The sequence below is a fragment of the Larimichthys crocea genome, chromosome XVI, assembly GCF_000972845.2.
Source record: "Larimichthys crocea isolate SSNF chromosome XVI, L_crocea_2.0, whole genome shotgun sequence".
NCBI classification, from domain to species: domain Eukaryota; kingdom Metazoa; phylum Chordata; class Actinopteri; family Sciaenidae; genus Larimichthys; species Larimichthys crocea.
This window is the reverse complement of record NC_040026.1, coordinates 17,170,230-17,196,800: the sequence shown is the minus strand read 5'-3', so window position 1 is coordinate 17,196,800 and position 26,571 is coordinate 17,170,230. Positions and strand designations below refer to the sequence as shown.

At 43.2% G+C, this 26,571-nt stretch overlaps 2 protein-coding genes across 6 annotated transcripts in view; one reads left to right on the top strand and one right to left on the bottom strand.

The window, feature by feature from the left end:
* Positions 1 to 23,703, top strand: part of kat6b (K(lysine) acetyltransferase 6B) — a 23,995-nt gene extending 292 nt beyond the window's left edge. Inside the window, exons 1-17 of one of the 5 annotated variants that reach the window (XM_010746061.3) lie at positions 152 to 520; positions 2,857 to 3,714; positions 7,728 to 7,836; positions 9,301 to 9,416; positions 9,645 to 9,726; positions 10,227 to 10,356; positions 11,053 to 12,011; positions 13,132 to 13,253; positions 13,966 to 14,078; positions 14,217 to 14,358; positions 14,500 to 14,661; positions 15,189 to 15,282; positions 16,810 to 17,041; positions 17,335 to 17,494; positions 17,923 to 18,216; positions 19,130 to 19,424; positions 19,554 to 23,703. In XM_010746061.3, coding sequence (XP_010744363.3) covers positions 3,097 to 3,714; positions 7,728 to 7,836; positions 9,301 to 9,416; positions 9,645 to 9,726; positions 10,227 to 10,356; positions 11,053 to 12,011; positions 13,132 to 13,253; positions 13,966 to 14,078; positions 14,217 to 14,358; positions 14,500 to 14,661; positions 15,189 to 15,282; positions 16,810 to 17,041; positions 17,335 to 17,494; positions 17,923 to 18,216; positions 19,130 to 19,424; positions 19,554 to 22,378 — 6,453 coding nt within the window. In that variant the 5' untranslated portion in view covers positions 152 to 520; positions 2,857 to 3,096 and the 3' untranslated portion in view covers positions 22,379 to 23,703. Of the gene's footprint in view, positions 1 to 151; positions 521 to 1,921; positions 2,071 to 2,255; positions 2,337 to 2,856; positions 3,715 to 7,727; positions 7,837 to 9,300; positions 9,417 to 9,644; positions 9,727 to 10,226; positions 10,357 to 11,052; positions 12,012 to 13,131; positions 13,254 to 13,965; positions 14,079 to 14,216; positions 14,359 to 14,499; positions 14,662 to 15,188; positions 15,283 to 16,809; positions 17,042 to 17,334; positions 17,495 to 17,922; positions 18,217 to 19,129; positions 19,425 to 19,553 lie in introns of those variants that run through there. The other 4 variants (XM_019259516.2, XM_010745987.3, XM_010746138.3 and 1 more) reach the window with 4 other exon arrangements.
* On the bottom strand, positions 23,153 to 26,571 carry dusp29 (dual specificity phosphatase 29). Its single transcript, XM_019259518.2, has 4 exons — positions 26,331 to 26,571; positions 25,981 to 26,200; positions 25,674 to 25,897; positions 23,153 to 24,924 (listed from the first exon to the last, which is right to left on the bottom strand). The coding sequence occupies exons 2-4, from the start codon at positions 26,160 to 26,162 to the stop codon at positions 24,707 to 24,709; spliced, it is 624 nt and encodes a 207-aa protein (XP_019115063.2). The 5' UTR covers positions 26,163 to 26,200; positions 26,331 to 26,571; the 3' UTR covers positions 23,153 to 24,706.

Below are 26,571 nucleotides of genomic sequence, written 5' to 3'. Positions count from 1 at the left end.
TTTTCTTTTTTCAAAATAAAAGCTGGATTTATGTGTTTATGTCAAAATCAATCACATTTAAGCAGACGATGCCCATAGGGAATAAAGGTTAATAGACATAAAAGTGTTATGTACCCTACCGAGACTAATTCAGCAGATATGTGTAAGTGTAAAAAAAAAAATGTTTCTCTTGGCTCATCACTGGACATGTTGATGGAGGGGGGAAAAAGTGAAATTGACAATATCATTGTAGGAGCGCACTAAAGGGGCGACGGTCCGCTCCACTACACTGAAGTAGGGATGTCTACAGTGGAAGAAGAAGAAGGGGGAGGGTACCACTTTGTCACAGGCTGCTATGTAGATTAACCTTTCAATTAGTTGTTATCAGGTCCTCTCCATGTCTCGGCGCAAGCTTTTCAGCCTTCGTTTTAAAAAGAGATCAAATCCCACGAAATCGCTCGGATATGTCGCCGCACATTTATCCATCGACGTTTCCCCGATAATGAAGAGGAGTATCCGAGGGGGGGAAAAACTTGAAGAGGTAAACTACCAGCAAATATTTACGGTAGCCTGTGTGTGCCCTCGTTTTTTTTTTCCTTTTCCTTTTTCTTTTCCTCTTTCCTCCTTTCCCTCTCTCTTCCTTTCCTTCTTTCATACTAGTTATACGTTCATCCTTGCATGAAACTTGCTCGTTAATTTGTTGTGTCTTCTCGCCCACGGCGTTGGTGTTGGTGGTGGTAGATTACATAGGTAAGGGCTGTTTGTGTAACGTAACAAAAAACCGCCTTGGTGGTAAAAAAAATAAAAATCCATCCAGAGAGAAATAAAAAAAGGCGTGTATAATTTTCCTAAAAATATGGAAAACGAGAGCGGAGCTGAAGCTGAGAGAAATGGGGGAGCTAAAAAAACTAGCGATACATAATTGAGAAGCAGTGATGAAGGAGCTACTCTCCCAGCAGTCGTGTTAACTTGTATTCCCCTCTGAACGTCTCTTTTCTCTCCAGGGCTCACTATTTTCCCCCTCATAGGGAGATATTTGATAGTTAATGGTGATAAAAGAGGGTCATGCCATCATTGCACAGCGAAACACACACACACATACACAGGACGTTAATAATTTTCGTTGGCAAGACGAAGCGAGCAAGGAGAGAGAGAGAGAGGAGGAAAAAAAAACATACTTTTGGTAGCTCGTTTATTTATCGCTCTCAATTTAACGTAAGTTTAAAATGTTAAATATCAGGAGAATTAACGGCTCCTCTCGGGGAAATAATGAGGAGGAGAAAAAAGGTGGAGGAAGATAAAGAAGGAGGGGGTAAAAAAAAAAAAAAAAAAAAAAAGGCGATAGCTTAGACACATTTTAGCCTGCAGGAGGAATCTTTGATATGCTACCTGGGATGATATAACAAACATATATATATAAATGAAATGTGTTTTTACTTTAAATCAAACGCTTGAGCCTTTGCATGTTTTTATTTTTTTTATTAAATGCAAAGAAATGATAGATTTAACAAACAGCCAATTAAAGTCTAAAATGTTCCAAATCACTTTCAAGTGTAACCAACTGTTTCAAGGAGGAATCTAAGTAAAGGTGGGCCGGTGTTAAACGCTTTGCAAATGAGGTTAAATATTCATCTCGTTTAATTGTTACCCAGACAGTTAACGCTCGTTATGGTGTACTTAAAGTTAATAATGTCCCGTAGCCGCAGTTAGAGCTTTAAGTTCAAATATTACGAGTGTTGGAGGTAAATGATATCGATTCATCACTGAAGCACCTTAAGAGGCGGGTAATTGAGTGAAGTGACAGATCATACAGCCAGTGCCGTGCCTCTTAGAGTGAGCTCATACATAAAGATTGACATGTGCTTTATCAAACCAGAAATCGGATCTTGTCTTTACAGCCAATATTGAAGTTGCTAGGGAGGGCACATTAGTGTAGGTAAGGTTTAATGAGACTCCATTGGATTGTAATCAGCGTCATGTCGGATTCATGTAAACTACAACATTGTAACAAAATGGCGACTGTTTAGGTGACATCAGTAATGCTGGCAACACTGTCATTTATCTGCTCAACTCAGCGGAACACAACTCTAGGTGTTAACGTTTAGTTATGTTGTTGTCTTTTCGTGTAACGGCTCCGGTGGGGTTTTTGAACACGTACGATTTTTATTTATTTTTTTATAATTTTTTTTTTTTTTTTAAGAAAACGTCTAACGGCAGCTGTCAAAAAGGAAGTGAGGGCATTGATATACATCTGTCATTAACGCTCGCGCCGTGTGATCAGTTGGGAGTCGTTGAGCTCGGGACGTCGAGCTGTCAAAAGTCGCGTGCGGACAACTAACGGTTAAACTTAAAAAAACGTATAACGTCTTTTTTTTTTAATGTTTTTTTTTAAATCAACTCGTGTTTATGTGTGTATAACAGAAAATGTTACGGTGACGTTGTTTTCCATGTCGACACATTTTAAACGTCGACTGTTTTTTTTTTTTTTTTTTAATATATATAGATTGTTTCAAGAACTCGGTAGAAGTTTACAGTTAACGTTAGCTTTATCATGTCTGAAAAGTTTTTTTTTTTGTTTTTTGTTTTTAAATGGACATCTGGTTTGGTGTGTGGATTATGTTGTCAGAACATGGATTAAGTCACTCGAATTTCTTTAGCAACTATGACAGCTCCTGCATCTGTTTTTATCCATCTGTTTCTCATGTTTTAACACATCTTTAAAGTCCTGCATTCCTCTAGCCTCTCTCTATATAAGTCAAACATGCTAGAAGCTAGTTTATACAATGTGAATAAGAGGAAATGACTAGTAATTACAGTGGAGGTTGTAATTTACAAATGCATTTGACCCATTTGTTTCTTTTTTCTTTTTTTTTATAGATTTGATCTGGGATTGAATAAATAAAAGCTCCTGGTCAGCTACCATTGTGGAATTTACTCGTGCCAACTTTTCCTGAAGTTCAATGTCAGATACCCAGGATTGAGAAGAAATATGCGGATGCTGGTGTGTGGAACATAACTTTTTTTTGATCTTGTTAAGGATGTGGATGTATCCAGTGTTCAGCAGCAGAAAGGGGGAATCTGTATGGATCACATTTTTGTGAGTCTAATTGTTCAACCATGGTAAAACTTGCAAACCCTCTGTACACGGAGTGGATTCTTGAAGCAATACAGAAAATCAAAAGGCAAAAGCAGAGGCCCTCAGAGGAGAGAATATGTCATGCAGTGGCCACATCGCATGGACTGGACAAGAAGACCGTCCTTGAGCAGTTGGAATTAAGTGTTCATGATGGCTCTATTCTCAAGGTTACAAATAAGGGGAGCGCCTCCTACAAGGACCCAGGAAATCCCGGGAGAGTTGGATCAATCCCGCCTGCAAATGTATCTGTGCCATCAAAGGAATCTATATGGAATTCAAGCGATCTGCGCCATATTGATTGGAATAAAATACTTAAGAGGGCCATCGAGGGCCTGGATGATACCCATGGCTCCTCACTAAAGAACATCGAGAGGTATCTGAGGAACCAGGATGACCTCTCAAACATTGTTGATAACCCTGCTTTCCGACAGAGGTTACGGCTGGCGGCCAAGCGGTCGGTTAACAACGGCAGGTTGTTAAAAAATGGCCCGCGGTATAAGCTCAGCCATGGCAGTGCAGAGGGAAGAGGCTCCAGGTGTCCAGGTGCTTCCCCCTTGGTCCTGTCGTCAGTGACACTCCTCCCTCATGAGCAAGACCAGGTATACACACCTCGGCATCTGCGTTCTCACTCTTTTCATGCTTTATCCCCATGTTACCCTGGACTTTGGACTGTCATACGCTGGTGTCGCCCTAAAGGAATGACCACAATAGTAAAATAATCTTATTAATGCTAAATATGAAGGCTGATTGATCCCAACCTTCTTACCCATCTCTAACTTGGAGTGTGGCTTTGTTTTGCAAGAGCTAAAGACTTTTCTTGGGAGTTTAATGGTGGCATTTCCATGATATCATTAGCATGGAGGATGGGAAAGTTTGGGCCACCACTGAGCACAATTTGCGTGATCGAAATTTTACGATTGTGGTCTTAATCTTTGGGACTCTGTCTTGGTGTGTCTGAAACAACGCCATCTAGAGTGTGTCCTTATGGGGCTGTGTTGCTTTTGGTCTCCATAATAAGAGAGCTTGGATAATCAGAAAGTCATGCTGACAGTGTGTGGTAGGCATTCTGCTGTAGGCTTTCCACAGGTTATGTAACTCTAGCCTAATGACCTTAGGGGATGTGGCTGGCTGTCTTGTGAGAAGCAGAGCATTGGGATATTTTATTGGTAATGAGCATAAACTAGTCTTCATGAATAGTGCAGAGAAATGGCAGCTGAAGTAGCATGCAGTTATTATGACCTTTGAGCTAACTGAGATGCCCCAGAGAGGAAATAAAACCATATAAACAAACTTCCAGGTTGCATTGCTTCTGCTGCTTTTGGTACCTCAGGGGTGGTATCTAGTTTGCATGGATTGTATCTCTATTACTGGTGCTTAGCTATAACACACACTGCAGTCAAATGGTTGTAAAAAGGACAGCACTTTCGTTCTTGCGTTGCAATTTTAAGACACCGTGAAGCACCGGAAGGTGGTTTAATGGAAAATGTTTTTTATTGTGCGGCCCTGACATGCACAGTTGTACAGTCATCTAGATAGTTTGTTGTGAAAGGCTTTTTTTTTTCTCCTTTTTTTTTCTGCAGATCGTGTGTTGAGGCTTATCAAGATGAAGTGCGGTCTAATAGTTTATGCACAAGTTATGCAGCTGAAGCGGCTAGCAGCATCAAGCTATAGAGATGTCACCCTGCTCCCCCACCAGTTTCACAGTGAATAATCAGGAAGTGACACCTTGATACTGCAGCCACAACTGTGACTGTGTCTGTGGTCAGGCCAAAAGTGAAACTGAGAACTGTTTAGAGACACAGTGTCCTGCGATGGTTCTCATAGCTGAGGAAGGCCTGCTGTTTTCCATTTGGAACATTTCAACCTATTGCTCCCGGCCTGATGACATCACCTAGCCCAGTCCAGGTTTACCGTTCACTTCAAAGGATGAGACAGCTCTGCCTGTTCGGTTGTTGAAGAACGAGTGTGTGTGTGCGCATGTGTGTGTGTGTGTTGAGAATAAGAGATACTTTGAGGTAAAAAAAAAAAAAGAGCAGTCTTGGTTTAGAGTTTATTAGATTCTGAAGAGACTCTGGCAGGAACAAAGGCAAGGAATGAGAGTTTTTTTTTTTTTTTCCCTGCTGCGTTATGCAACCACTTGAGCTCTCTCTCGCTCTCTTTCTCTACCAGCAGTTTTCTAATAGGACCCCACCCCCTCACTCAGGACAGCCTGCTCTTTTGAAGCAGCATAATTTCCTGTAATGTACTTAATTTAGAATCCCCAAGTAAATCATCAGCATCTCTTCAGCTGTGTTTGTTTCTCTGTTTTTTTGCATTTTTCTGCTGTGCAGATTGCAAATTACTATCGGTTTTGATCACCAGGCCTAAGAATATTCCTGATGGAAATTAATTCTCCAGTTCCTGGATTAGACTTCATAGCTCAAGTCAGCGGAGACTTATGTTATGAAGTGAAGACTTATTAAAAAAGCTCTGAGTTTTTCATCAGCAGCATGCACGGGCTGCATATTAGCACCGATGTCTTATTAATGTTCAACTTTACATTAGTTCTTCCGGCTTGTATCGACATGTTTCTTGCAGAAGTCATATTTATGATGTTTGTCAGCCCCTAACCAGTTTTTTAGAGAGTTTTAAGGCCTGTTAACTGAATTGTTTACTTAGTGATTTCAGTTAATCTCTGCAGGCAGCACACTAAAAATGACTCTTTTTGTACATGAAGTAATAACTCTTTTAGTAATCACAACAGTGAGGACTTGTTTCCAAACGCCTTTGGTCACATCTTTTTAGATGGCTTATGATCAAGGATAATATTTTTTAGGTTTCTGCGCTGAGTGATTGGAACTTTGAGACCTGAATTGACAGACTTTGTGCAGCTCAGTTAACAAAACATCAGGGTTTTATGTAGGGCTGCAACTAAGGATGGTTTTAATTTGGTTTTGTTGCCTGACCAAGAGTCTGAAACCCAAAAGATACTCGATTTACAATAATATAAAACAGAGAAATCAAACTGAAACCAGAGAATGTTTGGCAGTGTAGCTTGATAAATGACCTAGATGACTGATGCTTTCTCAAACCATATTTTCAGCGATAAACTTTGTCTGCACTTTGCTGTGTTTCAGTACTAGTTGCAAACTTGAAGAATACTTATGACCAGGACTGTTCAACAAGACTCCAGTTGTATTTTAGACAATATAAAAGTCCCTTATTACCTCTGAGTTACAGTGTTAGATCCTACATGTGCAGCCTCATCACATAATAGCATTTCAATGTTTTTATGTCCATAATCACAGCTGTGTGAGCAGCAGTCAGCCCCTAATGCCAGTAGCCTGCTTTCAAATATTGACCTGGCAGGTTGGAAAATAGAGTAATCATTGATGTGGCAGTAAACTGCTTCCCCCTCACCGTAACAACTAATTGATACAACAGCCAGGAACAATGACCAAATCCCCGCTGTATTCTCGCTGCATTTCCCCCTGGGGTTCATTTAGACGGTGTGGCAGGTCGAAAAAGGATGCTCCTGTCTTGTGTTTGTTGACGGACAAAAACACAAAAACAAGATCTCCTTTAATTCAGCTGTAGGTCAGGAGGAGGTCACGACCAATAGAGATCTGGAGGTCGCAAATTTTGTTGAGGTCAGGACGCCGATCTGCGTCATCGAAAAACCAGGAACTAATTATGGGCATCCCTAGAGTGCCCTTCAAAGCTCCAGTCAATTGACGAGGCCTTAGTGTGTAAACTGATGATGAGGTGGGTTATTTATGGTCACACCCTGTGAGTGTTATTTTCCGTTAAGAACTTCCTCTCAAGCAGAGAAGAGAAGGAGGCAGCAGTTTGTTTGATGCTCCTCCAGAGGCTTGTGTATATGATCTCATATTTTAAGGGACACCTTATGAAAGCCAAATTGCGTCAGTCTGAGTTTAGTCTGGTCATGATTTCAGCCTAAGATTGGTTATGTTTTGACTGGCTGCTTCACGTAGAGACGACACTGAAGTCTTCCCCAGTTTTTTCCACTGTGAAGTCAGCCTCTCTTCATTGTGAGTGATCAATGGGGAAATCCTCTTAAACCTTGAGCTCATATTTTACTTCTTCTGAACTTAACCGTAAGCCCTTAAATGAGTGTTTGTTCTGCGACTTGCAACATTTACAGTGGATCACGGCAGTAACAATGAGAGCATGTTTTATTATTGAGGTAATTTGATTACATGCTGGTTAATCCTTTCAGACTGGAGTGCAAGCTTTAAGAATTGGATTAAGCCCTTAAACTATGATTACTAAGATCACTTACCCATTCAGATGTAATGGATAAAGGAGGTGGATCTCAAACGCAGCATATCTCTAAGGATGACACTCATTTATTATTCATTCCTAGTCTGTGAGAAGTCAACTCTGTTTTTTCATTCTCCGAGCTTTTGCTTCTACTTCATACTTTTCTGGCTATTTCATTAAATCCCACACTGTTTTTTTATCATCGTGCTTTACCCAGCAATATGAAAATTGAAAATAAAAATCCTGACAGGATAATATGTCTGAGAACAAGCCAGCTTTGAAGCACTTGATACACAGCCCGGTGCCCTGTTTCTTAAACAGTTTGTTTCTGTTTGTGTTTCCTATCCAGCTCCGGGTTGACCCGATCCCAATATGCAGTTTCTGTCTCGGAACGAAAGAGTCAAATCGGGACAAGCGGCCAGAAGAGCTGCTGTCATGTGCAGACTGTGGGAGCAGTGGTAAGTCGCCTTCGGTTTTTGGATGTTCTCACAAGATATAACATCCTGTACTCTATACACAAGTGTAGTATGTGTATGTTAGCAAAGACTCACAAGCAGACAGGAAGAGTGGTGGACAGTATGATCAAAATCAATGCAATATTTAGAAGAATAGCTATTACATATATCACAATATGGCATATATATGCAAAGTATCATGTAAATTAAATAAAATGTGTCTTCTATGCAATGTGTGGAACAAAATCTTGCTAGTTTTTAACTTAAGTTTGCTGGGAAGCATTCATTTGGACCACACAAGCTGTAAAAGTTGACAATAATTGTGAATTATTCCGCTGTGTTAGTGAGAGATTGTAACTTAAGCATGTTAGTTAGATTTATGGCATGATACGGTGCATTTTCTACAAATTCAGTTTGCCAAATGTTTATAAGTAGATGAAAGTGTTTATGCCGGGAATACCTAAAAAAAAAAAAAAAATCTTTATACTTGGCTACACAGAAAAATCCAATATTTACACAAAGCATTCCTCCTCATTGATTTGCCAAATTACCTGCCATCGCCTTATATAACCAGAGCTATCAAAGCCATCTTATCACCCTTTGCAGCAGCGGTTCACAGCATCAGTTGGGCAGATGTCACATTCCTGCCGCACATTTTTCACTTCCCTTTAAGGAATTTAATGGAAGAACAATGTTCAAATTGAGTGGCTGGAGGGATCCAAATTGCTTGCAAACCCTCAGCGGGCTCAAGAAGGGCAGATGTTCCATAAGTGACTGTTAGAATCTCAAATCTCCCAAGTCATTCTCCCTCGATTCAGATCCTTCTTATAGAGCACAGCAGGCACGGCGGATCAAAGATCAAACCTTTTCCCGCTGCAGATTGGTGGCATTTCCTTTACTGGTCTTTTGTTCCAGACAAAACTGCCAACCCCCCATAAAATTACCTCTGCAAAGGAGTCATTTATGTTTGAACAATTATTTTAAATGCCGTAAGGAATTGTTCTCCCGGTGACATTTTTATAGCTCAAATTTGACTAAGTAGCGTCGAGGTGGTTTTCATTAACCGCTCGTAGTGTACACAAATTGTGCTCTCACTGTAAAACAGCTGTTTTACAACCATAAGAGGGAGCCGGGTGAGGGAGAAGGCAAGCTTTTACATGACTTTCATGGATCGGCTTCCATTAGAATGAGTGCTGCTACCGTTTCTGCCTCATTAGGATCAAATTATCTGTAATTAGCGGCTCAGATGTTTTGATCATACTGTTTTTAGACACAACTTGTGGCAGGAGGGGGGAAAAAAAAGTGTTGTGGACATACAGGCACACCATTGTTTTTGATGAGGTAATACGTTAATATTTAACCTTACTGTGCGAATAAATGGAAAAAGCCTTATCTCTGGCTCTGTGACACAGTCAACGCTGGTTAAAAATGTGGTGTGCTAATCTGCATTTTCGATTGCTCCTAAAGGGCATCCGTCATGTCTGAAGTTTTCACCCGAATTAACCTCAAATGTGAAGAGATTACGATGGCAGTGTATTGAATGCAAAACCTGCAGCTCCTGTCGAATACAGGGGAAAAATGCTGTAAGTATAATGTTACATACGTCTTAACACACACCGTTTTCAGTGTTGTTGGCTCGGAGGTAGATCTCATTTTGTGCATCCCTGAGGATTTGTTGGTTTTCCCTCAGATTTGTAAAAGCCTCTCTTGTGCACGATTGGGCTTATTTTTCCAAAAGACTTTAAATGACTGGAGGTGTTACATGTATGCAACAGGGACATCCTTTACACATGCCTGCTGTTCCCTTTCAGGATGAGATGCTATTCTGCGATTCATGTGATCGGGGCTTTCACATGGAATGCTGCGACCCGCCGCTTTCAAGAATGCCAAAAGGTGAGGTGTTTACACTGTCTGGCTTCTCTGTTTCCCTCTCTGCTGTCATTTCAAAGCCTTTTCTTCACAGACGGCCGTATGGGGCTGTCACTCAGCACACACAGAGGCAGTGGTGGCTTATTAGGAGCTTTGCATGCATATCAAATTATTTCAGCATCCCCGGGGAGATTTCCTATCTCTGGATTACAGTACTGACCCTACAGCGAGGCTTGTAATGATGGTGCACGTACTGTAGTAGGACATTTGGCAGGCAATTCATACAAGTCACATAGCTCTGCTCAACAAGCTGACACGAAGTCTATTTCACTGGACAGAGAATTGACCCAATGTTTTTCTTATGGATTTTCGCTTTGTGCTGAGTAATTGATTGTCATTTTGAGCTGGCGGGATTCTCGCCAGCTTTCGGTATTAAAGGAAATGTTTCGAATGAATGTACTGTATGTCCTCTGAATTGATGAACCCACCCCAAACGGTACTCTCTGTGTTTGGACACCCTCCAGGAACCTGGATCTGCCAAGTCTGCAGGCCGAAGGAGAACGGGAAGAAACTGCTGCACAAGAAAGCCGATCAGATCAAACGTCGATATGCAAAGCCAATCGGAAGGCCCAGAAATAAGCTCAAACAAAGAATGTAAGTGAGAGCTAATCTGAATATTAACACTTCTCATTGGTGATAACGCTGTATTCATTGTACTTCGAGTTGTTAAGATCTGGGGACATGGTGACGTAGTTGAAAAATCAGATATTAACAAATTGTCTGTTACAAACATCTGAGGTACTACTTTGGTGTGTAAAATATTATCATAACAGATTCAAATTATGGTAGTAAAATAAGACCCACACTATAATACACTCAAACTATTCTTTACAGAGAATGAGAACACACCAAGGAAACAATAAGTCGTTACAAGCAACAGTGAAATCTATCTAAATATTCTCATCAAAAATGAATTATCGTTTATTTACTGCCGCACAATTTAACTTCACAGAGGTTTTTCCTGTTTCTTTGTTTGTTTTGTTTTTTGGCTCCAAAATGTGTCAGTCGTTCCCGAAAAGTATTTGTTTCTCATGCCGAGATAAAGATTAAATTCAAGAGATCCGGCACACAGTAGAAGTTCTCAGTATTATTCAGCAAGCAGCGCAGATTAATATTGAACAAGTTAATAATATTGTTGCCCGGTTGTACACATGCTTTGCCTGTAACTAGTGACTGTACACGTCAGATAAATGCAGTAGAGTAAGAGCGTAAAGTAAGCGTACTTACATTCCACTTTTGGCACTGAGATCGGATCCTCAACAATAGACTTTGTTTTTCTTGTCTCGGCAGGTCTGTAACCAGTGGTGACGGCTCCATGGTAGCACTTGGAGGAAGGGGGTCACCTGGTAGGGGTCAAAAGATTACCGTCTGTTCCACACCTTCATCTGGTCATGCTGCATCTGTGAAGGACGCCAGAGACAGATTGGCTGTTGCAGACCCCTGTTGTGCGGTCGACGCCACCCAATTCACCACTTCCACCCCCACCACCACTCCCCCCCTCACGCCCACCTCCACCCCAGCTACACTCACCGTTAACAAGAAAACCAAAGGGCTTATCGATGGGCTTTCCAAATTCTTTACCCCCTCCCCCGTGGGCCGTCGCTCGCGAGCTGTAGCTGTAGAGTCGCCCGCCAAACAGTTAAGCTGTAGAGACATGGGTCTGCCCAAACTGTCCAAGCCACCAGAGCCGTTTGCCTTCGCTGACGCCACTCAAAAGATAACCCCCTCGTCCTCTGCACTTCCTCCCGCTCCCACGTTGCCGGGACTTAGCCCCCCGTCGCAGGTGTCCAGCAGCTCCACCTCTGCTAACTCACCCCAGAGCTCCTCCAGCCAGTCTAGTGTTCCTTCCCTGAGTAGTCTCTGCAATAGCAGCCAACTTAAGGGACTATTTGACGGACTCTCTCACATTTATACTACTCAGGGACAGTCGCGGAAAAAGAGACTACCTTGCTACGCGCCGCCTAAGCGCATGCACCATAAGCAGGATTCAACCCATGCGTCCAAAACGGGGCCCCAGCGCCTTGGAAAGAATGAGTTTAATAAAAATAGGTTACACTCCACATCTGCTGGGCCGGGCCGACCCAGAGGACACCCATTTAAGATGGTCAGTCATTTCAAACGTAACCCCTTCCTTAAAAAGCACAGGACACTAGGCAGGCTGAGGTATAAAGTGAGCCCTCAGAAGGGAGCCCCCTCCCCAGGAAAGGGAGACTTGACAGACGGAAGAATTAAGCCTGAGAATAATCATGGTAAGCAAGGCTCGAAACTCCAGCCAAGACCTGCGTCTCCACACCTTTAAGCTTCTTCTTTATTTTTTTTTAAAGCTTGACACTCGCAGTTATTTTTTTTCCAGACTAGAGCTAATCTTTTCTTTGAGAAGACACCCTCAACATTCTAACAGACTACTAATCGTCTGCCTAATTTGAATTCTTTTAGTTTCTTAACCCAGTTTCGTTGCGTTTTAACTTGGCTGCGGAGTTTACGTGGCTTCCATCCTCTCGCCCGTTGGCTTTTGTCATAGTGCATGGCCCACTAACTCCCTCATATTGCTCCTTGCTCTGTCCTTGACCGTCTGCAGTAGTGCGCACATTGTGATCACTACCCAGTAGAGGCTGTAGTCACATCAGCGCTCTTCCTCATCCCACCCTCACTCTTGAAATCTCTGTCTCCACTCAACCTCACTTCCAGCGGTCATTAGACACATACAACCCAGTGATTCACCCACCCAAGTTGACTCAGAGCTGACATGATGATTATAGCCAGGAGTGCAGTAACCCTTACATTTCACTGTCTTCAGGAGTGGAGTCACAGTTTAAAAAAATAACACATAGGAAAAACAAATGGATATATGTTTCAAGCAGCTCTAAACAATATACTGCACAAACACTACTTATCCCAACAGCACATTTCCATAAATATGTTAATGACACATCACGTCCACTTGTAATGGGTTTTTGTTTTGGTGGTTAAGTCATGGTGTTGATGTCTTTCATAAAATTACTGCCTGCTTTTCCAACATCAGTTGCTTTTCATGTCGACACTCGCTTCCTTCACTGCATCTGCTTCTTCATTCATGGGAAACTGTCTTGGTGGATGACTAAGCACATGAAAGCAGTTACGCAATTAGAGTGATTTAGTTTCACTTCATTACATTAGGGATTTTCATATAAACATGCAAAGATGATACATTATGAAATTCCTCAGAGACACAGCCTCAAACAGGCTCAGCAGCAGCAGCAGCAGCACTCGCAGTATAAGCGCATTTGCATAGAATGCATTTATGAGATTATTCAGCCACGGCTGCTTCAAACAAGGCGGAGTTGATGTGCTATCTGATGTGTTGATGTCGTGTCATTGTGCCTGTAACAGGCCACAACGGGGAGCTGCGTGTGAAGCAGGAGGCCCGAGCCGACTTCGCGGCCATGTCCAGAGAACACGTCACAGAGGAGGACATTGAGACGTTCACACATGTGCAGGAACTCGCCACGCAGGTGAGAAAACTGGGACGAATTTTAGGCTTAACTTAGCAGTTAAAGGTTGACAAAACATGCATATTCTTATAATAACAATAACAAATCAGAAGTCAACTTCAAATCCAAACATTTATCTCATTCATATCTTGCCAGTATGATCAAAATAAAGTACAATCCCATACAAACGGCAGCCATTTGTCTCGTCCCTGAGAACCTCTTTGTATAAATCTCAATTTTGCAGTCACAAAAAATCATTATGTTCTTCCACTAAGCCTCCATTAGCAGCATGAGTTTGCAGTCTCAGTCTGGCTTTCCCAAAATATTATCCCAATCATCCTCATCTTCAGTGATGTGTTAAGGGTAGAGGTGGGTGACAAGGACAAAATTTAATATCTTGAAAAGTGTCTCCACATTACTTTGATTTACGATATGTACTCTTAAGGTTTTAAAGCACTGTGGGATAAATTTAAACTCCCATATTTTTTAATGTATTGCTATTCTGACAGCTAGGAGATCAGAAACTAACCCAGATGTCAGCAGGGACTTAAAGATTATATGTTATTTAAGTATTTAAGATCTTACTGGTGACAGATTTCATGTGTCTCTTTGTTTAGACATGAGAACTGTGAACCACAATACCATTTTATAGACTCGTGATTAGAGACAAAGTAGGGTTGAACTATCTGGGTCACCACATTTATCCGTTTGCTTTTATTGAATCTTTTCACAGAGAACTGGATCTCTGATGAACACAGACTCCATGCGATGTCCTGCCGTCATTGAATTTGGGAAGTATGAGATCCAAACCTGGTACTCGTCGCCTTACCCGCCTGAATATTCAAGGTAGCGCTGCTTTAACTTGACAAACAAAGCCAAGTTTCTCTGTTAGTAAAGTTACATTTCTTATTTCAGTGTTTATTTCAGTGTTTATTTCAATGTCACTGAAGTACAAACCACAGTTCTGCCTTTTGTCTTCATCAGATTACAAAAGCTTTATCTGTGCGAGTTCTGTCTGAAGTACATGAGAAGCAAAAACATTCTCCAGAGACACACAAAGAAGTGTGGCTGGTTCCACCCGCCAGCCAATGAAATCTACAGAAAGGACGACCTTTCCGTATTTGAGGTCAGCTTCCCTTTACGGCAATAAAGAAATAACTGTATGCTGCATGAGATTCCACTGAATGGGTTCTGGGAGGAGGAGGAGGAGGGGAAAAATGGGAACTGTTTGAACAGTGTCCTCTTGCTCTTTTTATTCCGTGTTTAGGTTGATGGAAATGTCAGCAAACTATTCTGCCAAAACCTCTGCCTGTTAGCCAAGCTTTTCCTGGATCACAAGACCTTGTATTATGATGTGGAGCCTTTCCTCTTCTACATACTTACAAAGAATGATGAGAAAGGCTGTCATCTTGTGGGCTATTTCTCCAAGGTAAGAATTACAGAGTGATTATATGGGAAATGAAGGAATACCGCACATGGTTTTTGAACGATGATCTTGATGCAGAAAGACTTTACTGTCATTTGTCCGTTTTTGTAACATGGATTTAACTTATTCGCAGTAGATGATGGGTCGATTAATCGGAAAAAGAAAAGCCAAATCTCGGTTGGTTACAGCTTATAACGTGTGAGGATTTGCTGATTTTACTATCTTTAGGTTTTGTTGGTCAGACACAAACAAAAGCTGTTTTAAGATGAGATTTTTCACTGTTATCGGACATTTTTATGATTGAATATTCCAAAATGGATTGACAGATTAACCGACAAAAAGATAATTATCGCTTGTTGTCGCCATTTTTCAGAAAAGAGTGGAACTTTTTTAGGAAAAAACTCGTCGCCCTTTGTGTGTGTGGTGTGCGCGCGCACACGCACAGCCCCAGACAAGGACAATGGCAGGTGCAGTAAATTGCCAGCTTCAGCAGAGCTCTGACATACTTGATCTGTTTCTCCTTCCCTCAGGAAAAGCTTTGCCAGCAGAAGTACAATGTCTCCTGCATAATGATCATGCCTCAGTACCAAAGGCAAGGATTTGGAAGGTTCCTTATTGATTTCAGTAAGTTCCTTAATGCTTTTTTAGACCACTGAACTGAGTGTTTTTTTTTTCTCTCATTGGTCTTTACAAACACTTTCAGATTAAGGGGTGAATTTGTAGCTTGTGGCAAGGTGCTGTTATTTGGTTAAGGCTTTGAAGGAGCCTAATCAAGAGCATTCATGTACAGTGCTTAGGCAATCACAGAAGATTAGGAGTGGGAAACATTGCAACGTGGTTGCATATATTATTTGATGGCCAGTAATATTTCACCCAAGCTCTGCATGAAAACAACATTTCTCTCCTTGACTTGTGATGAGGTGCAGATACTGCTTTTATATTTCAGTCCAGTAAATGCAACACATACAATATTTAAAGCCTTGCGGTCCACTTATGAAAACAGTTGCTGCCTTGAGTGGATTTCTGTGTTTAAGCAGACAGTTTTTGTCATTATAGGCGTTTTATTGTTTTTCAAGAGTTGTCTCTTTGCCGAGTTTGTGTATGATGAAGAGAAGGAAGAGGAGCGAGCGAGCGGGGTGGGCGGGCGGTAATGGAGCATTTGATTTCCTGTTCACTTTGGGAGCCATTGAGACACAGAGATGCAAGAGGATCTGTGATATTGAGAGTGTGCTGATAACAAAGACAGGGATTAAGGGAGATTGAACACAGCTGAGTCCTGAGCTCTTTGAAGGCTTTATTGGAAAATGTAGCTTTGGAGCTGAAAGTTGTTTAGATTAAGATTTTCTGTTATATTGGATTGTATTAGAGGAACACTTTGTCTCAGGTAGCTCTGAGAGCGGTGCATTAGCGGGTGCCTTTGTGAGAAATGTTCTCTTTCAAATCATAATTCAAAGGACGCAGAGAAGCTCTTTTGTATCGGTTTATTAACGATAATGTACTTGTAAAATGACACGGAATGAAATATGACTTCTCTCAATTAATTTATTTGAATATTTATCGCTAAGTGTTTGTTATCACAGGCTCGTCTTCTTAGCTCTAGTAATGAATATTGTCATGATTACTGGAATATTATGTGTTCACTGTTTGGTGATTAGATTTGCTTGTTTGGTTCTCGGTAGTGGGTGCACATTAAAAAGCATTAATTAATTTCATGCCGCCTATAATGGATGACCCTTGACAGGGCCGCTATAAAACTAATTACACACAGATACATATTAGTATTAGGTTTTTTTCTTGTTCGTTATCTCTCCTAAGTGCAGTCTCTTGTGAGCAATGACATCCAGCTGCTTCTCTGTTTCGCTCCGTCGCTTTGTTTCCTCTTTACTCCCCTCTTTCAACCTCCTTTGTTGCCCTTGCCAGCATGTATCATAGCTTCTGACAGAGGTTGAAGGAGAGGAAAACTGATTGCCTCGCCTCCCTTTATACTATTTGAAGGTGAAAACCCAACCAGGGTTTGGTGTCACATCCTTACATGAATATGTAATCCATAAGGGAGGGGGCGTAGGGACTGAATCGCAGTCTGAAATAACCTAGCAGCAGCCTCTAGCTTGACTAAAGCATTTTGTTTTTGTTTGAATCTTGTCTTTTTAGGTTACCTTCTCACCAGGCAAGAAGGACAAGCCGGCTCCCCGGAGAAGCCGCTGTCAGATCTGGGTCGCTTATCCTACCTGGCATATTGGAAAAGTGTCATACTGGAGTACCTTTATAAGCACCCAGATAAACACATCAGTGTTAAAGGAATAAGCAGGGCCACTGGGATGTGTCCACATGACATCGCCGCTACTCTCCAGCAGCTCGGCATGATTGACAGACAGGATGGCAGGTCAGTTTCCGAGCCGCAGTCTCCTTCAGCCTGTGCTGCCGCTTCTCTATGCTGTCTGACTTATCCAGGCCAGCGGGTATTTTTAACACCATATCCATTAATGCTGCTGAATATTGACAGAAGTAAGTCAGGTTAAGCACCCCCAAGGACATGGAGCACCTGCTGTCCCAAAGAGCTTGTCTTTGTGCTCGTATTTAACCACACATCACCTTCTGTCTACCTTCTGTCCAGCCTGGCTAGCGTTTCACTCTTTTGCGCACGTGAACTCACATGCTTCTCTCACTGTGACCTAGGATCGTGTTGATCAGAAGAGAGCGATTGATTCAGAGGCACATGGAGAGCCTGAGGGCTAACCCACGCCGGAACGAGGTAGACCCCGACGCCCTGCGTTGGACGCCTTCCACGACTCTCAACGCCGTCCTGTCTGAGGAGGAGAGGGAGGCAGAGATGGATGTAGGTTTCCTCGCTCAATCAGGAGACTCGAGTTATTTGTTTACACTTGCCTAGTGTGCTATTATTGGATGTTTGTTTGATTAGCTGGAGAGTTCAAATAGAGGCCATTAAAGGGAAAAGCATTCTCACTGTCAGCAGGCATCTAATGTTGTGCAAAATTGCCCTAAATCAGTTCACTACATAATTGATAGTGTTGAATATTCCATGAAATGCAATCTTTCCACGGTTGCTTAACGGAAATGTTCCCTCCATGACGGGCAGACATCCAATCAGGACGCTGTTCTTATTATCAGGAGAGACCTGCAGTGATTCATTTGTCATGATGTTAATTCCGATCTCTTGTTTTCCCATTAGCCTCATTGCTCAGATGTTGGAGCCGTGCGTGCGCCTTTCCCAGAGATAATGCGTCTTGTCTGTTTAATTACCAGGCTGAGCGGCTGAAGGAGCAGGCCAGTTGCTGGGAGAAGGAGGAAAGAGAGGGTTACATGATGACTCACAGTAGCAGGCAACCTCTCACGAAGGTCCACTGTAAGGTTCCCTACAGGACCTACGAACGCCGCCCCACGCTGTCCTGGACCAGGCGCATCCAGCAGTCGGAGGAAGTGAGTGATGACGAAGCTGATGACGACGACGACGATGACGATGACGATGATGATGATGACTCCGATGGCTCACCACCCATCCTAACAAAAGCCCATGCGATGCTTGCAGCCAAGAGAAAGGTGACTTTTATTCTTTGTTGATGTGATTCATGCTTCTTTTTTTTGCATCACCACAAGTCAGCGATTTTTTATTTTTTTCCTGAGCAGGATTATCACATCGATTATCTGGAGTTTTATTCCAGGACAAAGTGGAATTAAATGTATATCATTAGATATTTTCCTTCATTAGGGACCATGTTGTGTACTCTGGTGAGATGGTAGGTTTGATAAATATTCATGAATTCAGTGGAGGGTTCAGTGGCTTCCTCCTGTCATCTGGAGCCTCCCTGTGTGCCTGCAGCTGTAGATAATAGATTGTGTTTTCACTGTTGGTGTCGAGACTGTGCAGGCTAAACCTTGTACTATTGTCAATTGTCATGGTTAATTTACTGCCCTCCTCTGTGCCTCTCACATCTGTTCTGTCTACATGGCACTGCCCCCTTGTGCTGGAGATAATATTACAGCCGGGTGCATGATGTCAGGGAGACCTTTTTTTTTTTTTTTTTCTTATTCAACAAAAAACCAGGAAACCAGAAAGGAACGACACTGGCTCTTGGAGTTTATTTAGTGCATTAGTTACAGTATTGATTTCACATTCTTCTTGTGAAGGATTTCGGAGAGCAGAGTGGTTGAGTCCGTAGGCAGCCGGTGGGAAACAACTGGAGAATGTAAAATATAGACTGTGGTTTCTGCTTATTCTGCCTGTCTCATTTGTGGTTTTCCACACCAGGCTGCATTGCTCAAACATTTAGTCTCACAGTGCGGTTTAAACATTTTTACATTTAGCACAAAAGCTTGAATGAATTCCTTCTATATTCTCATGGAGGTCATCCACCGAGTGCCCTAGTTTCCAGTCTTTACAAAACTCCTTTTCTCTGGCGGAGGTTTTATTCTTTTTTTTTCAATGGTTCCCCTTTTTTATTTGCGTTTTCAGAGAACCATTGTGCTCAAGAAGAGAGGGCGTAAAAGGAAGAGAATAAACAGCAGCGTTACAACAGAAACCATCTCCGAGACAACCGAGGTGCTGAACGAGCCGTTCGATAACTCAGAGGATGAGCGTCCTATGCCCCTGCTGGAGCGCACCTGCAGAGTGGGCGAGATGGAGGAAGAAGAAGAGGAGGAGGAGGAACAGGAGGACAAGACACCGATTACACCAATGAAACGCCGGAGAGGTCGCCCGAGGCTGGAGAAAAATGCACAGAAAGACAATCGTGATCACTGGAATGAAGGTTTTTGCATTTTGACTGTCAAAATATGTTAATGTAGAAATATTTGTTACTATTATTTCTTTGTTGCATAGCAGATCGTCTCTCTGGCAGAAGCGTTCAGTGTTTTTTCTCTTTGTTTTGTATCTGTAGGAGCTGACGTCCTCTGTAAGAGACCCAGCAGACCCCGTCCAGTAAAACGGAAGAAAGGCTGGCCGAAAGGAGTGAAACGTGGCCCTCCCAAATGGAGGCTAAAGAATGAACGAAAGATGGGCTTCAAGCTCAACCTCTACACACCCCCTGAAACCCCAATGGAGGCAGAGCAGCACCACATTCAGACCGAAGAAGCGAAAGAGGAACCAGACCAGGATATTGTCAGCGCGGACGAGGGCAGCAAAGCAGGCAGAGGCTCGGCTAGTCCAGATATAACGCTAGAGAGGCTCCCGTCTGAGCCCCCGAGTCCTGTTGATCACAGCTCCCAGAAGTCGAGCTCCCCCGAAGGATCGCCAGTGGCATCTCCGGTGTGCTCGCCCTGCGCCTCTCCTGGCGCCATGTCCCCGAGGCCGGAAGACAGAGGTGATTCCCCAGAACCACCTGAAGATGACCAGCAAGAGAGTGAAACCGGGCAGGACTCCCCAGCCAAAGATGTGGAACACAGCACGGTGGGTGCTGCGTCACTGGAGAATGACAACGAGGAGGAGGACGAGCAGAGAACTCAGTTAGAGGATCAGGATGCGGATGATGAAGATGACAGTCACAGCAAGACAGCAGAGCCCGAGAGCAGCAGAGCAGAGTTGGAACAGAGTACGAAAGAAATACCCGAGTGCACCCCACCTTTTTTAGATCCAAAAGAAGACAATGACTCTGAGTTGAGTCAGCAGGTTTCTACAGTACCGTGCAGTGAAGAAGAACCAGCTACCGCTGCAGAAAGCATCCAGGAGGCGGTGACGGAAACAACAGTAGCAACACCACAAACTGAAGCAGTAGCAGTCGCTTCAGTAGCAGCTGTAGACTCTGATAACCCTGTAGACTCTGAGTCAGAGGAAGAAAGCACGCCCAGTCCTTGTCCAGATCAGCAACCTCCTCAGCCCACAGAGAGGCCGACACTCAGTCCCGTGCTGAGGGAGGATCCGCCGCTCTGCACAGAGATTGACTCAGAGACGGCCCAAGCTGTTCAGTCCCTGACGCAGGAGACCGAGCGAGAGAGTGTTTTCCAGGACTGTGTGGAGAGCCAGGAGCCCTGTAGGACCTTGCAGACCTACACCCACGTGGCCCAGAGCCCCCAGCTCACCTCACTGGATGACTGCCCCCAGTCAGACCACAGCAGCCCCCTTTCCTCTGCGCAGTCCCATCCCAGCCAGTCGGTACGCTCTGTCAACAGCCCGGCTGTGTCCATCCTGGAGAGCGGCTACACTCAGATCAGCCCTGACCACAGTGCCATCTCCGTGCCCTCGCTCCACAACATGGAGACGAGCCCCATGATGGATGTGCCGTCGGTGTCGGATCACTCGCAACAGGTGGTGGACAGTGGCTTCAGTGATCTGGGCAGCATCGAGAGCACCACAGAGAACTACGAGAACCCCAGCAGCTACGACTCCACCATGGGGGGCAGCATCTGTGGGGCAGGCCCCTCCCAGAACAGCTGCTCTTATGGCAGCATCCCCCCTAGTGGCCTGGCCCAGAGCAGCTGCGCCGTGAGCCAGCAAATGGCTGCCGTCAATCCCGGCAGCTGCGGCATGATTCAGCAGAACAGTCTGAGCTCGCCGCCGCACTGCAACGTCAAGTCGCCGCAGGGTTGCGTGGTGGTGGAGAGGCCCCCCAGCAACAGCCAGCACAGCCAGCACAGTCAACACAGCCAGCGCAGCCAACACAGTCAACACAACTCTCACAGCAGGCACGGCCCACACAATCAGCACAGCCAACACAATCAGCACGGTCCACACAATCAGCTAAGCCAGCACAGTCAACACAATCCCCACAACCAGCATAGTCACCACCACAATCACCACCTGCAGCACAATCAGCTCAGCCAGCACAATCAGCACGCTCAGCATAGCCTTCACAATCAACACAGTCAGCACAGCCAGCAGCAGCCCATGGCACAGTGTGCCATACCCTCCAACTTCACCACCACCATGCAGCTGGCCGACATCCCCGAGTCTGGCAACCCAAACTTCGCCCTCTACGAGAGGATCAACCACCAGGGGGAGTACGGCAGCGGGCACTACTCTCAGTCGTCCGGTCTCAGTCTGGCCAAGCTGCAGCAGTTCACCAACACGTTCATCGACCACCCTCACTCGCTGCCTTTCAACCACTCGGCCTCACACCCCATCACATCTTATGCAAACACCCCCTCGCTGTCATCCCAGCACTCCAGCCTGGTTTCCTTGTCCCAGACCCCACATCGAGTCTCCAACCCACAGGTGCAGGCCACCATGACCCCGCCCCCAAATCTCAGCTCCCCGCCACCCATGATGCTGCAGCGTAACATGGGCATCCCGCCCTCGCAGCGGATCCAGCCCCAAATGCCCTCCAAGAGTCACATCTCTGCACGCTCCAAGTCGGCCCCGCTGTCACACCACCAGCAGCAGATGTACGCCCGACAGCCACAGACTGTGCCCATGCAGGCGCCATCCAGGACGCTGGCTACCATGCCGCGCATGAACATGAGCGTGAACATCATGCCGGCACCGGCCTACAATGTCAACTCCATGAACATGCCCTCCCTCAACGCCATGAACGGCTACAGCATGAGCCAGCCGATGATGAACAGTGGCTACCATGGCAACCATGCCTATATGAACCAGTCACCCCAGTACTCTATGCAGATGGGAATGATGGGAACACAGCCATACCCCCAGCAGCCCATGCAGGCTCCACCACATGGCAACATGGTGTACACTCCAGCTGGTCACCATGGTTACATGAACACAGGCATGTCCAAGCAGTCCCTGAAAGGGCCTTTCATCAGGCGGTAACTCTCCGCAGGACTGAGCTGTTTTCTTCTTCTCACGTGCATTTTGCTGTTTAAAGATGCACTGATCTGGCCTTTTTATTTTATTTTTATTTTTTTCTTTGTTTGGTGTCTTTTTTTTTTGTTTGTTTTGTTTATTTGTTTATTACTTAAAAACCAGCAGCAGCACTTGGAAAGAATGCAAAAATTTTCATCAGTGAGTTAAAACTTTGATGCTAATGTTTAAAAAGTATTTTTGTTTCTCCAAATGGGAAGCCTTACATCATTACGATGAAAATCTATTTAATTAGTGTTAGTGTCTCTGATGTGTCTTTAGAGCAGGCGGGTTCAGAGCTCAGAGGTAGAGATTTCATCAGTGGTCTTGCAGTCGTGTAGCAGCCTCAAATGAAGCCATTTAATGTGCCTGCTACAAGTGGAGTTAGTGGCTGTTTGAACCTGTTCAGTGTACCTGTCTAACAGTGCTGACAATTAGTTTGTACTATACTCATGCCTTTGTATATTTAAATTATTGTACTTATTTTGTAAAGTGACAACTAGCATGCTTCAGTCTCTGTTAGTGACAGTGCATTGAGTAGTACTGTACAAGTGTTGTGCTTAATAGCAAGCCATTTTAAAGATATCTGGCCTTTATTAGGTTTCCCTCCACGGGGAGAAAGATGAAACTATATTTTGTTAATTCTAATAATGTAAAAAAATGTAAACTTAGTCCTGTTTTCTGTTCGGTTTGAGAGGTTTTATTGCTATGTATGTATAATTCTGAAGTCTTTTGTAACAGATCTCCTTGAGGCAGCTTTCTGTTTAATAAAGCAGACTGATTTCTGTCAAAATAACAAAGCATATCTCAGTGTTTGTACCCTGAAAGTTCTAAAACATTTCAAAATGTCCAGAAGTGTGGCAGAATTTAAAAAGAACTAAATGATTATAACGATGAATAACAATAAAGAAAATATAAATTTAGTCCAAAGTTGATATTTTACATAATGCCTTTAAAGCTACGTTTTCATTCCATCTGTAGATTTGTTTTCTATCTTTATAAAATGTTGGATTTATATTTTACCGAAGTGTAGAAGAATAGAGCCTGTGAATAGACCAAACTAAGCTAATGGATTGCATGTAAAACGCAACTTGTACTTGTGTTTTTGTTTATATTGCTCTTTTGTAGCCTTTGTACCTGTACAGAGTTGCTGGTAAGAACAGGGGGGAAAATACCTGGCTATGTGCACAAAAATCGGACAGAATGACATTCTTGTATTTATGACTTTTCTCCTTTTGTCAGTTACTTAAAAATGCTGTACATTTTAGCATAAGAATAAATTATGATTGACCATGTATTTGATTGTTCTCCTTTTAATTTGAAACATTTACCAGCCTGAGGCGTGTCACAGAATTGAGAAATGCAATGATAGATTTTAAATTCGTGGTAATCCAGGCAGCTGTTTTCTCTGCAGAAAAGTATTTTAAAATAAAATGAAGTAAAAAAAAAAAAAAGGAAACTTGACTCGGACTTGCCTGCTCTGAAACTTGATGATGTACTTGAAATTTCACCCCTCCGAATTTTAGACAAAACCTCAAAGCAAAAACATTCAGGTTTTTACCTTATAAAAAATGGGACAACAATAGACAGGCTTTGCTTCGCCACACACATTGAATATTTAATTATCTCTGTTGTTGAAAAAAAATTTGGTGTAAAGGGAAAATGTTCAAAAGCCATGTAATATTCAGGAAATACTGGCATCTTGACGTGCAACTAGCTTTTTTCGACATGTAGACCTGAGACGTAGCTTTTAATACAATGACTTGAGACTTGGACTTGTCTTCAAGGACTTGAAACTTGGCTTGAGACTTGTCGTGGTAGACCTGAGACTTGACTGTGACTTGGAGTTGTCTCAAATGACCTACATTGGCCTAAAAACCTAAACTGGACCTTTCTTAAACGACTTGACTTGTGATAGACCTGGTACTGGACTCGGACATGTATTGAATGGGTTGGGATTCATCTCATTTGGACTTGTAGACTCAAGACATAGCTTTAACTCATCCACAATGACTTGAGACTGGTTTGTCTCACATTACTTGAGACTTGGACTTTCTTCAAGGACTTGCTGTGATAGACCTGAGACTTGACTTGAGATTGAACTCATCTTGAACTTATCCCAAATTACTTATGACTTGACCTGGGGTTGTCTTAAATTACGCACATTGGTCCTAAGACCTAAACTGGACTTGTCTTGAATGATTTGAGCTTTGGTACTTGACTAAGACATGCAATGACTATGAAACTTGTCTTGAAGGACCTTTTATTTGTCCCCATTGACTTGACGCTTGACCGGAGTCAACAGCTCTGCTCTGTAGACTCTCCCCTTTTCTCCTGGAGGTGCATGTCCAGCTCTCTTAGCTGTTTCAGGAAGCCCCAGTTGGGGATGATTCGCCTGCATTTTTTCACGTGTTCGAGGGCGTCGACCACCGTCATGTTCTCACAGATCATGAGGTAGGCGAGGAAAAGCGTGGCGGAACGACTCCTTCCCATCACACAGTGCACCAGCAGTTTATCTGGAGAACCACACAATCAGGAAATAGTTGTGTGTTACACCAAACTCTCAAAATATATATATATATATATTTAAACTTTAAAGTGGTGTCTAACCATATAGAAAGTTTGGGCTTAGAAATATCCATTCTTTGGATTTCTGCCACCAAATTTCACTTGTGGTCCTCAAAGAAGAGAAAACAGACTCTTGGATAATCCACAGACAGTCCCTATGAAATCTGTCCACAGCAAAGTCTGAAGATAATCCCTAGAAACTGGGACATTGTTGCTGAAAAATATGAATTGATATTGAGTGTCTCAAATGTAGTTTTTCATTTCTTTGAGCTTCACAAATTCCTTTCATGCCAATATACCAGGACGGTGGCTGAAGTTTAAAGGCAAATATCTAAAAATCTGTGCACCTACAGGCAAGAGTGTCTGCATAATAAATAATGTAAATCACATTTAATTTAATTTAACAGATGACTCTTAAAGCATTGAAAAGTAACATGTTTTTAATGCTTTTTTAATGGCTCGATGATGCACCGAAGCCACCCTGAGCCACCACTTCTCCATATGCCGATTTCGAGACCTAATTTCATAAACTTGTTGACATTTTCAATTGTTCAAATTCGGGTAGGTGGTTAATAACACTGTCGTCTTTGGTCTGACAACACATATTTATTCTTGGACTTTAAAACTAGAACTATCAAGACTAGATACCACTAAGTGCTTTATGTCTGGAGTGACCCAGTGTCTGGAGTCTTCTTACTCTGAGGATTGCTCAGTGTTTCTTTAATAAACTGAGCAGCAGAGAAGAAATACTGGCTGAGGTCAAATGTTGCGACATCTTCTGCCACCACGCCATAGTAGACGACGTCCATGTCGCTGTAGTAACCAGCTCCGGTGTCCACGTTGTTCCACGTCCCCTCTGCTGCGTTCAAGATGTGCGTAATCCCCAACTTCTTCAGTTTATACTTGTCCTTTGCAGTCTCCCTACGAGAAGCCAATGCGAATATCGTTTTAATCCTCTATTATTTAATTCAGTTTAGTCATTTAATACTTTTTTTTTTACTTACTCGTCCCCGATGTAGACATTAGGCCACACCTCATTGACATGAGTATAAGCCACACTCCCACGGTTGAGGATTTTCTCCAGCTCATAGCCCCCAGGTGTGACATATTCATCCACTGGACTGGATTCTTCTGCTGCTTTTGTAACATTTATCTTGGTGCCAGTCTTTGACTTGTGAGAAGCCATTTTCTCACTGTGGCTTGCTTTCACACATGATTTATTATCTTAAGGGGGGGAAAAGAAATACCACGCTCGCTTTTTTTTTTCCTACCCCTTCCACTTTTCTCCCTCTACAATCATAAAAAAGTACAGTTTTGTTGTTTGTTTTCCGCATGCATCTCCGACACCACTCACCGGGAGATTGAAGTCCTTCGTCTTCCTGCTTGAAAATTTTGTTTTCATCATTCTGGCAGCTTGTTGTGAAGCAGTCCTCAGAGGCAGAACACGGTAAGGTTTAATTCTGGCAGGCTCAAGTCAGGGCACAGATTGTATAACCACTCTGTGACGGGCATCAAATGCGGAGGATATTTTTAGGGCTGTGATGTGGCGGGCCCCTGACCTTAGCTGCCACGTTCCCTGCCTGTGGGGAAAACTT